The sequence below is a fragment of the Gopherus flavomarginatus genome, chromosome 1, assembly GCF_025201925.1.
Source record: "Gopherus flavomarginatus isolate rGopFla2 chromosome 1, rGopFla2.mat.asm, whole genome shotgun sequence".
In the NCBI taxonomy this organism is placed as follows: domain Eukaryota; kingdom Metazoa; phylum Chordata; order Testudines; family Testudinidae; genus Gopherus; species Gopherus flavomarginatus.
In genome coordinates this window covers 273,675,536-273,688,036 of record NC_066617.1, presented here as the reverse complement: position 1 = coordinate 273,688,036, position 12,501 = coordinate 273,675,536, and the positions used below count along the sequence as shown (strand labels likewise).

The 12,501-nt window shown below is 40.9% G+C and overlaps 1 protein-coding gene across 2 annotated transcripts in view; it reads right to left on the bottom strand.

Annotated features, from left to right (window-relative positions):
- Window positions 1–12,501, bottom strand: part of UGGT2 (UDP-glucose glycoprotein glucosyltransferase 2) — a 280,647-nt gene that overhangs the window by 61,714 nt on the left and 206,432 nt on the right. For both annotated transcript variants that reach the window (XM_050947053.1, XM_050947062.1), the window contains 2 exons: window positions 7,424–7,582; window positions 3,191–3,276 (listed from right to left, as the gene is read on the bottom strand). In XM_050947053.1, the coding sequence (XP_050803010.1) occupies window positions 3,191–3,276; window positions 7,424–7,582 (245 nt within the window). The remainder of the gene's footprint in view (window positions 1–3,190; window positions 3,277–7,423; window positions 7,583–12,501) is intronic.

Sequence of the window (12,501 nt, the reverse complement as noted above, 5' to 3'; positions counted from 1 at the left end):
CTGACAGCTCTGAGTTCCAAGAGGTTGATGTGCAGAGTGGTTTCTTGGGCTGTCCACCTGCCCTGAGGAGCATGGCTGTCTAGATGCAAACCTCATCCCAACAGGGAAGCATTTGTTGTTATGACAGTCACTGTAGGAGGGCAGGTGAAGGGAAGTCTAGGAGGTTATTGCTGTCCAATAGTAGGCCAGTTCCCTGGTGGCCTATGGGGGGGACCTGGGCCCTCTCACTAGTCCAGGTCCCAGCCCAGGGACCCTAAGAATAACAGCCAGGTGTCACCATCTCCCTTTAACTAAACTGCTTTCGGTTCCCTGGGCAACTTCCTTGCAGCCCCATCCTTTACCAAAGCTTCACCGTACCTCAGGTCTCATCTCAGTTCAGCAGCAGCCAGCCAAGAGCTCTTCCTCACCGTTCCAGACCCTGGCAGCACTGAGCTGTCCATGGTTCTGCAGTTCCCTTTGGCCAGCCATGAGCATCATCTGCACTCCTCTGGCTCAAGTAAGGAACTGTATTTGGCTCTGCAGCTCCTATTATATGGCCCTCCTAGGCCTCGATTGGCTGCTCCCTGAAGCCTCTCTGATTGGCTGATTCCTCTGCAGTGACTCTCAGCTGCTTGGAAGACTCCTACTACTCCTTTTCTGGGACAGGTGTGGCAGGACACTGAGGCCTTTGGGCCTAGTCCTCCCCATCACAGAAGGCAAAAGAGGTGGCCTGAAATTCAAGTAAATTGATGCTCTGACTCTGGAAGAGACTAAGTCCACTGATTCAAGAGGCAGACCAGGTGGGTGCCTGATCCAAAGAGTATAGCCTCTGTTGTCAGAGAAAAGGTGGAATATGAAAGATACTCATTTTGATCTGGAACAAATGGAATGATCATGCAAAGATAAGGAAGGGTTAGGGGAGAAAGGTTCATGTACTTCTCCAGATTCCAAAGTATTCTAAAGGATAGCAGCACTCCACTCACAGGACAAGGAATCAACAATCCGATGAATCATTACCACTGTGTTCTAGTCTTGATAATTGCCACACTGGCCCTCAAATGGCCCCTCCCTTATCGCCCACCAAGAATTCTTTGGTTTTCTGACACTTGTGCATTAGATGAAGAGAGGGGTATGGAAATCTGAGCACCAATGGCAGAAAGGAAGGCTGAAAAGACAGGATAAAGCTCAAAGACCTTTTTAAAACCTGTACTGAAGCTGTATTATAAGCCAAGATGAAAACAGCTTCAGTAACTATGATAGATGATCTCATGTCGTTGATTGAAGGAGGGCAGACATCTAATCTTCGTTTTACTAGACCTCTCTACGCATTCACCACTGTGGACCATGAGATACTGCTGTCTTGCTTAAAAGATGTGGCAGGGGCCCAGGGAAATGTACTAAATGGTTTCAGTCCCTCCTGGAGGGACAGAGCCAAAGGCTATTGGTGGGAGATTGCATCTCTGCTCCAGTCTCCTCACCACAAGGATCAATTTTCTCTCGTCCTATTCAACATTCATATGCAGCCTCTAGAAGGAATAGTAAAATGACATGGACTGAAGTACCATCAATATGTCAATGACCCCATTCTAGTTATCCATCAGTACATAACCCTATATCACCACCAAGATGGCCCACTTCATGGATGAAGAATAGTTGGTTGAAGCTAAACAGGTGATTTAGGTAGGGATAAGGATAACACTTTGAAGAATTTACAGCCATGGTGCAGTCTCCTCTATTTGAAGACATACACTCGCAATTGGGCAATTCAATCTGTACCTTAGGAGGGCTTACTCATCAGCATTCATGAGTAATGCTTTCTAGCTCTGGTTGGCTTGGAGACTGTCCTATTCTGGTAGATAATGACCTGAATTTATTATTGTGGTGCCCAGGAGTCCCAGTCCCTCATTGGACCAAGACCCCATTGTGCTAGGTGCTGTATAAACCCAGAACAAAAAGATAGTCCCTGCCACCCAAAATTTACATACGTGCCTGTCTCACTTCTGGATTGGAAGACTACAGCAATGCAATATATTTGAGTATGAAGCCATCAACCCTTAAGAAATTCCACCTAAGACAAAATGGAGCAGTGAAATTCTCAGCAACAAACGCTACCACAAACACATCAAATCTATTCTCTGCTCTCTGCACTGGATTCCCATACATACCTGTTGACTGGGTAAGCTCTTTTTCCTTAACAAAATCTCTTTTTAAATGATACTTGCAAAACTTAAAAAAGAAGAATTTTCAGCATTTCTGGTTCATGCTACTGCTCAGTTAAGAAAAGAAAAAACAGTCTCAGACTTAAATCACAGTACATCATATGTAGATTAGGCACCTAAGCATATTGCAAACACTTACTGAAAATACAAAGGATGACAAAGAAAAAGAGCCAGCTAGTAAAAACATGCTGAAAGAAATCAGTCCTTCCAGACAAGGTAAACAATAAGCTTCAGTGACTCCACTGGATGAGATGTTAGAGTGATGATACAAGAAAAAAAATTAATGAAGAGAACAAAACACCAAATCAGTCTGAAATGAAGACACAAAGTATCTTCATCCCCTCAGTGTCTATCACTGCTTGGAACAGTCCCGATTAAAAACTGAAGATGTAAGCAGATTTACTAAAAACAAACATGATATTGCAACATACATGTTTCTGGCATGCCAGCCAGGAAGAGAAAACTGGGACTTGTAGCATTTATGGAAAAGATATTATCCAAGTTCCTTAATATAGAGATTTAGTATAATGACACTGAAATATTATCATGAATACAAGAACGTGGGCTGGCTTGATTATCCTCACTCCCTATTTTCTATTCACTAGTTCCCAATTAACTAATGAAATTCAGGATCAGCCTAATGACGATTTTATGTCTTTGCAAAATATTACCTCATCCTCCCCACTCTATGTGGCTAAGGTAGTTTGCCCTACTTTTTGGAAAAACCATTTGCATGAAGAGAGACTTTCACTGATACTCAACCTTTTAAATTTCACCCATTCACATCTTTTTGTCCACTGCATTCACTGATCAGTATTATCATCATTGCTAGCTTTTTGTTCTTATTTGTGTATTGTTTTTGCTTGTTTTCCTTCAGTAAATTCCGTATTTTTGCAAAGACTGTGGTACTTTTTTTTTTTTTTTTTTTTACAAAATATGTTTGTGATCGTAATTTACAACTGTGTTTGCTCAAAAATTAGGTTACTACTTACCCAAATATGTGGTAGATGTCTTCCGATTTTCCTTTGCGTAATCTCAGTGTCCACGCACCTGGATTTGCTTTCAACTGAAAATATCCCTGTGAGCAAAGAGAAAAAGTAGCACAGTCTGGTATAATCAAAACTTTGGAAATGACCACATTCACATGTAAACACTGATTCTCCAGCATTCAGCACTGTCTGTCATCAAGGCTACTACACATTGTCAGCTGCAATTCTAGCCCTGAAATTAGTACTACGGTAATGCAGTCAAGTGCCTTCTCTCCTCTATATTCACATCCACAGGCTCTTAGTGATAAAGAGATTTGTTCCTACCTGAATATGGAATTTATATAAAGGAAAAAGAAGAAGATTCTTTATGCTGCTTTTTCTGGTGAGGGTCGTTGTGGCAGCAGAGAGGGTAGGGAGGACCAGATCTTCTTTTCCTCTGCAAGAGGTTCCAGGTCCTCCTGGGGGATTCCCCGGCACTCTCAGGCCAGCTGGGAGATATATCTCCAGCGTGTCCCGGGTCAGCCACAAGGCCTCAGCCCCATGGAACGTGCCCAGTAGAGTTCCAATGGGGAAGCCTCCCAGAGGACATTCTTATCAGATGCCTGAACCACCATAAAGGGCTCCTCTCAATCCGGAGGAGCAGCGATTCTACTCCGAGGCCCTCCCAAATAGCCAAACTCCTCACCCTGTCTTGGAGAGTATGCCCAGCCATCCTGCAGAGAAACCTCATTTCCACTGCTTGTCCCCACGATCTTGTCTTTGTGGTCATTACCTAAGGTGTGGATGGAGACTTAGAGCAACTTGTAAACCCCGTCCTAGAACTCAGCTCCCACTTCACCACCATGGATCGGAACAGCCCCCACATCACCGCCACATCAATCCACTGGTTGATCTCACGCTCCCACTTGCCATCACTCCTGAAGAAGACAAATAGGTACTTAAACTCATCCACTAAGGGCAGCTACTCCCCTCTCACCTGTCAAGAGCAGTCCACTTTCTTCCGAGAAAGGACCATGACCTGATTTGGAGGTGCTGATTCTCATCCCAGCCACTTCACACTCAGCAGCAAAATATTCAAGTGGGTGTCGGAGATTGCAGTGTGAAGAAGCAAGAAGGACATCATCATCTGCAAACTGCTGAGATGCCACCTCCAAGTCCCCATACCAGATGCACTCCACAGCTCAACTGCACCTTGATATACTGTCCATGAAAATCATGAACAGGAGTGGGGACGAGACCCACCCTTGGCGGAGTCCAACGCCCCCCTTGAGCGAACTCGACTTAATGCCAAGAATACGAATGCAACTCTCATTCCAAGAACAGAGGGACTGGATAGCATGCAAAAGTGGCACCGGCACCTCATACTCCCACGGCACTTCCCACAAGACATCTTGGGGAACAGAGTCATATTCCATCTCCAGGACTACAAAATAAAGGTAAACCAGATTAGCAAATTCCCACAACCCCGTGAGTATCTATGAGAGAGCAAAGAGCTGATCCGTTGTTCCATGGCTGGGACGGTATCCACACTGTTCCTCTTGAATCTGAGGTTCTACTAATGGGCATAACTTTCTCTCCAGCATAGGCTTGGTATAGGCTTTGCTGGGGAGGCTGAGGAGTGTGATCCCTCTATAGTTGGAACACACCCTCTGGTCTCCTTTCTTAAAGATTGGGACCACCACCCTGGTTTTCCAGTCCAGAGGTACTGCACCCACGTTCCATGCAACATTGAAGAGGCATGACACCCCCAACATTAGTCAGTGCTTTGAACATCTCTGGATGAATCTCATCCACACTTGCTGCCTTACCACTATGAAAGCACTTTACTGCCTTATCGACCTCAACATCAGAAATAGATCTGATCTCACTGGAGGTTTCTGGCACTGTCTCCTGGAAGGGGGACATGTCCACTGGGTTGAGGAGTTCCTTGAAGCGCTCCCTCCAGCTCTCAACAATCTCCTCAGTTGAAGTCAGCATTTCACCACCCTTGCTGAGTATAGCCTGGGCAACGTCCTACTGATCCCTCTTAAGGCAACGAATGGTTTGCCAGAAAACCTTTGAGGCTGTCCAGCAGTCATTCTCCGTGGTTTCTCCAAACTCCTCCCAAGCCTGGGTTTTTGCTTCAACAACCGCCACAGCCACAGTCCTCTTACCAGTTGGTACCTCTCAGCTGTATCAGGAGTCCGGTTTGTGAGCATTGCTCAGAAGGCTCCTTCTTCGACTTGACAGTTTCCCTCACCACTGGAGTCTACTAGCAGGTCGCCACCATGACAGGCACCTGCCTTTTTGTGGCTGCCTCTACATTGAGGCCTGAATAATGGTCCACTTGGACTCAATGTTCAAGACCTCACCCACAATGCAGAAGTTTCTCTGGAGGTGGGAATTGAAGTCTTTCTGCACAGGGTCCTCCACCTGATGTTCTCCGGTGACTTGCACTGATCATTTGGGCCTCTTGGGTCTATTTGGCTGGCATCTCATATGTCGGATCCAACTCACCACCAAGTGGTGATCAGCTGCCAGCTCTGTCCCTCTCTTCACTTGGGTGTACAGAACATATGGCCGTAGGTCCGACTAGATGACTAATTTTTTCCATTTCTTTCATTTGGGTAAAAAGTACATAAGATCCCTCATGCCCCTCTACCTAAACCAGTTTGAATGTGGTAATCCTACTACATTAATCTAATCCCAAATATTTCAGTGAATAATACCAAGCCAATCAAACAAAATAAAAATTTTTAATGTTTAAGTGCTTCACTTTTTTTCCCTAAATATTACAAGAGAGTTTGGTTCCACACACACCCAAAAACCCTCTTTGGTAACAGGGAAAACAATATGTAGCACCTTCTGAGAATATTTTAATATTAACACACTGCTGGCTGCCACTAACTCTTAGACTTCTGCTAGTAGTTAAGGAAACACACAAGACTATCCAGGTTACTTAACCATTAACTGGAATTCTTTGAATATATCACTTTCACAGACCCACATTACTGGGACTGAATATCAAGTCAAAAGAACACAAAACTGTAAAAAGCAGTTAGTTCACAATGGAGAACCTTGCAGAGACTGCATCTATAAAAGGAGAAATGATGGTTCCATTCTTTAAATTCTGTTCAGAATCAGCACTCCAAAGATAAAAAGAGAGGGTAGAAGAGTTTGGATCTCAGAAGACAATATACTCAGAGAACCACAATTACTAGTAAGTAAACAACTTAGTTTTCTCTCCTACAGAAATCAGTCCTACAAACACCTACTCATGAGCCTTGTCTATACTAAACAAAAAAAAAACCCATAAAATTGTGGCTAACAGTGCATAATAATGCCACCATGTGGCCTGCACTTGCTCTGAGAAAGTCCAAACGCTACGCCATCATCACGTCAGTGTGGACTGGCCCAGTGAGAGCTTAGACTACAAGCAGAGACATAATAGCAGTAATGGTGCAATGAGTGTTCCCACTAGTATTATTCAGTCACATCTCGGTCCTTCTGTACTCTGCCGGCAAGGGGTTACATTTTTCAAAAGCTCTTCATCTGTACTTACTGGGTTAATACACACCCCTGTATTTCACTGCACATACTTTCTCACCAGGACTCACCTCTTTAAGGTCACTGTGAAACTGAGCTGCTTCTGGAGTATTTCTCAGGAGACCATCATAAGAGCATGTTGTCATACTCATTGGCTCATACTGTCCACGAGAGCATTAAAGAACAAAGGGTAAAATTTTCAAAAGTGCCTAAGTCCCATTAAAAAAATACCTAAACACTTAGGAGCCTAAGTCTGGTATGATTAATAGAAGACAACAGACGACTCCCAGGAAACTTAGGCTCTTAAGTGCTTAGATCACTTTTGAAATGGGATTTAGGCACTTTTGAAAATTTTACCCCCAATGTATTTAAAAGACGCAAACATGAAACTGCTAATTGTGCTTCCCCTAAGCACAAATATAACAACAAACACTAATTCTGGTGAGACCACAGTATTCCAAGTCCAAAGATAGCAGAAAATGAGCTGAGAGAGCAATATCTGTGTGTCACCCTTTATAGGCATCGCCTCTGTGTTATTCAGTATATACATTAAAGCATACAACTCTGAGGTATGCTAACTACTTTTAGCAGTCCAGATTTTGCTAGTTAGAAAGGAATACTCAAAGAATGGGTATCTTGAAGAAATTTCATGAAGGAGAAAGAACATTAAAAAAACAACAACACACAACTTTTTCGTTAGTTAATACCTACCAGATTGGCCATCACAGTGGTGTCAAACATAACAGGATTATTCTTCATGCCTAGAGTGAACTGTAATCCCCGAGGAGGTTGTCCAGTGGTCACATCAAAGCAATGTCCTTCAAGTAGTAGATATTCCAGTTCATATTCTGCTGTAACAATTCCTTCTACCTGTGGAAATCAACATTTTTATCACTAGAACATCTGGTATTTTGACTTCTCATAACAAAGGAGCATATTACAATGATGGAAATTTTGGTTTTTCATAACATGCCTTCAGTATGAATAGGTTACGTGGATTTAATTCTTTCTTTTTAACATTTTGGGTGAATTTAGTGACTGTGAAAGTTGATGCAGACCAAAGTCCTTTATTCATTCATCAAACAGATATAGTAAAGATTGGTAAGACAGTTGAACATAAAGGAATGGGCATGTGTGTGTGACAGAGAGAGTAAGAGAGAGAATGAGCATGTATTAAGTGTGTATGTATATAAATAAAACTTTATTTGGAAACATATTTTACAAATAATATACGGCAATGCTTCTCACCATGTGAATGTACAGTTCACTGTACTAAGCAAAGTTGGAATCATTGAAGTCAAGCTCCCTCAAGCTTAATGGAAGATTCAACTTTAGGATTGAGAAAATATTTTGTTGCCCATGTACACTCAATCTTTTGTCTCTATATCCTATTGTCAACAACAGTGCTGACTGGCAAGGTGATTTTAGAGATGTGGATACCTATCTGCTAACAAATGGGATGACATCACTAACTCATGTTGCATAAGCCAAACAGCTATCATCAGATAGTTCTAACTTTTGGCCATTTCCAAGCTGAATGAGATTGGCATCCATAACTCCCAGGTGAAAAGCTTCATACCCATTTATTAATTCCCTGAACCATGTCCTCCATTTTCAATATTTTCATATGGAAATCCAAAGTGTAAATCAGGATTAAAAACAATTATTTAAACTGAAGCCATAAGAATATCTAACAAGGAAAAAGCTCTTTCAACTGAATACGAACCTGTGTATTTCTGTGCTGACAATTTAGTATTGAGAAACTGAAAAACAAAATGTTCAAGGTATCTATATATTAACAGTATATTGTTTTCTATCTATTTAAAATATGTGATACAGTTACATTTCTTTTCCTTTGGATAGTTTCTACTGGTGCCAGTACATTTGCCCTCGTTTATTCTGATCAGTGAGACATGTAGTGACAATACAGAAAATAGGGAATTTATTAATAACCATAATACCATGTATATTCATACATAGATCAAGATTCTTGATATAATTTAGGTCTAAGTCTTTAAAAATGTCAAATTTCTGATGGTGTTTCTGTGTTTCACACAGGTTAAATAACTACCACAGCTAACACAAACTCTTGCTAAGTTGTGAAGTAACATTTCCCCTCACCCTTCTACTCTGTGAGAAAGCTGCAAAGAGGAGCTAGCCACAGATTTTAGCCAGTAAGGGTAGAAGCAGCCAATGCAGAGACTTCTGGTCCTCTGGAGAGCTTTCCACAGGTTTGATTGGACTTTCTTGGCCTTTACATGACAGGTTGTTTGCTCCAACCCTCCCATTCCTCCTTCCTTCACAGATTCTTCACCTCAGCATCACTCCTCTTTGCTCTTTTCTTCAGTATCCCCTCTCCCCTCTCTTTAGCTTATCCTTCTTAATGAAAAAGAAAACAAACAGAGAGAGTGATAATGGAACTAACATGAGGTTTGTCACCATTACATTGCTTTCTCTGTTTGTGTGTTGTACCCTTTTCCCAACCCCATGTTTATCTTATCCGCTTAAACTGTAAACTCTTCAAGGCAGAGTCTGTCTTTTGGTTCTGTGTTCAGACTGCACATAGCATAATGAGGTCCTGGTTCATGACTAAGGATCTTAAGCAATAAGATAATATAAATAAAAAATAATAACCATAACAACCTCTTTTACCTTCCCTTTATTTTATGTGTTTTATGCCTATATAACAGTAACAGACATATAGCAGATGAATCTATACTATTTGATGTAGTATTTTGAGGTATAATTTTACTAGATAACTGATACCTTTTAAAAAAAATTAAGATTTAAGACAGGCATTCTGTAATAGGCCCCTTCAGTTTGAGGAAATTTCATTCTATTCAGTAGAACCTCAGAGTTATGAGCACCAGAGTTACAAACTGGCCAGTCAACCACACACCTCATTTGGAACCGGAAGTACACAATCAGGAGGCAGCAGCAACCCAACCCCAGCAAATACCCCAGTACAGTATTGTATTAAATGTAAACTACTACAAAATAAAGGGAAATCAGCATTTTTATTCTACATAGTAAAGTTTCAAAGCCGTATTAAATCAATGTTAAGTCATAAACTTTTGAAAGAACAGCCATAATGTTTTGTTCAGAGTTATGAACATTTCAGAGTTACAAAGAACCTCAATTCCTGAGCTGTTTGTAACTCTGAGGTTCTACGGTACATCCTGAGCACAAAGTACTGCAAATAGCCATTTTAAATAGAATGTGATCAATAAGATCAATATATAAATAATCTTTAGCAAAGTATATACACACAGGTATTTATTTTGTATTAAAGAAGCTAATACATGCAAATGGTACGTGGAGAAGCCAACGTGAAGTGTAAATCTTTAAGGTGAACCAAACAAAATGGTTTAAGACCATAAAACCTGATTAACTGTATCACTGGCAGTTACACACAGAGTTCTGCATATGAACTGATCCTATCAACCTTATACCACTGAGGTGTAGGGAATAATAGAGTACAGGCACAGAGGTATGTACAGCAGTTTTGTATTATTTCATTAAATGTTGTATCCTATTGGTGATGGGCCTAGTAAACAACTCAAATGACTACACTGCTGCTTGATGAACTATTAAACAAAGACAGAACCATTAAGGAGTGTGAAGAGACTTTATGCAATTTAAAAATTGATGTGTTGTTTACCCAATAGATGACTTGGCTTTTTTAAGCTAAATACTTCCCAGAAAGTATGTACCTGAGTTAAAACCCTCCCAATGACTAAAATGTATGATGTGTTTTAGTAACAAGTTTAGTCACAGGGAATGCCTACACAGCAAATAAAGGTGTGATTGTAATGCAGGGTAGGCATACTTGCACCAACTTGAATCTAAGCAGTGCAGTTAACAATGGCTGTGAAGACATGGTGGCACTGATTTCAGTGTCGACCAGCAAGTTCAAGTAGGAATCCAGGATCCCCAGTGGGCTTGTACTGGGGTGGCATTTGCTGCACAGACGCACTCTTAGTTGTCTAGAAATTACACTAAATCAGTAAGTAAATGAGAGCATTGAGGCTGGGGAAATTCATTACCCTAACTAAACTTAGTACTGTTTGTAGTAGGAAACTGCTTCTCTACAGTTAAAGTTACACCAAGAAAACCTGCGAGTTTCAAGGAATTCAGCTTAATAACCAGACAGATTTTGTGGTCAACAGAACTAATGGCTTCTAAGGCAAAAAGAGGAAGACGCTTTGAATTGGCTTGTAAGCTAAAGATTTTATCACTATCTGAATCTTTGGTTAAATTAGCATAAAAGCTTATGTCACTGGTGAAATTCCAGAGAAATTAGAATAACTTCAGAGTTATTACTTGCAAATTATATTGTGAATTTAATGTGTAATAGTTCTGTGCATGTGGCAAAGCTTGGCTATGAGTATCACCTAGTTTGAACAGAGCTGATATCCTCTGATAGATAAATAACTTACCTAAATTTCAAAATTCTACCTCAGAACTGTTCAGTTTAAGTGACATAAATAGTCATATAATTTGATTGGTATTTAAGTGTGATCAGAAATAAATAAGGATCTATATTTAAGCATCTATAGTTCTAGGCTGGTACCAAAATCACCCGCCTAGAGTAGTACAGAACTAAGATAAAAGTTTGCCTTTGTAACAAACTTGTGTTTAGAACATGAATTAATTGAACTGACTTCTTATCTCTTTAAAATCATAATATTCCATGGTGAGTTCAGTTTTTGACATTGTTTATCCTGTCATCTAACCAACTTTATTTTATTGTTTGTAATGGAAAATTTCTTACCTAACAATTTCTTTTCCACTAGCAGCATCTTCCATAATTCTGCTACCTATGGGTTATTCCCTTCCTGACTGCAGTTTCGGAAGACAGTTCAAAGCTGTAGCATACCCTGTGCTAGCCACAAACCCTACACCGGCTGGCTATCAGATGATTCATTTCAAAGCTGTCTAAAAATGTATAGAAAATAATTAGTAATAATGCCAACCAATTCGCTATGTACATTAAGTCCTTGCTTATATGGTAACTATGCAAATAAAACATTGACCCTCAGATGGAGAGCTATCTGGGGTGGGTAGAACTGTGGGAGACACTGCTAGCAGAAAGGAAATTATCTGGTAAGAAATGTTCCATTCTGTATCCCAGAATCTCCTACAATTCTGCCAAGAAGTAGCAAGCAGTGGATAGGAGTAAGGAGGGACAGAAGAATGTCCAATAAGAAGAGAAAGGGAAAAAAAAACCTTTTTCAGGATTGCCCAAACAGCAAGGTTATTACTAGATGAGCACCTGCAGCATCCTCATGCCAAAGGAGGCCTCTGTGAAAAGCAGAAAGTCCATTCCATAGTATCTGTTAACCAATGACCATATCTTTCAGCCCAAGAGGCTGCCAGGGATCTTGTGGAATATACCTTGACTCCTTTTGGAATAAGCATGCTGAATGTCTTGTGTGTCTCAATGATACACAGTTTGATCCATCTGGCCAGGCATAGATTGGATACTCAAAGACCCTGACATCTTGGCTGAAAGGAAATAGATTGATCTCTTTGTGAATCCTGTATGTTTGGTAAAAAGTTTTAGCGCTCATCAGACGTCCCAGGTGTGCCATAGCTTCTCAGTTGGTTTCTGTGGCTTTGGACAGAATGAAGAGAAAACTTCCTGCAGGGCACAGAAAGCAGAATTTACCTTAGACAAAAATGTTTCTAGAGTTCTTAGCACCCCTTGTCATCAAGGAACACACAGTAAGGTTTCTGTGTAGATAAGGCTGCCGCTCTGAAACTTGTCTGGTGGATGGGATGGTGAC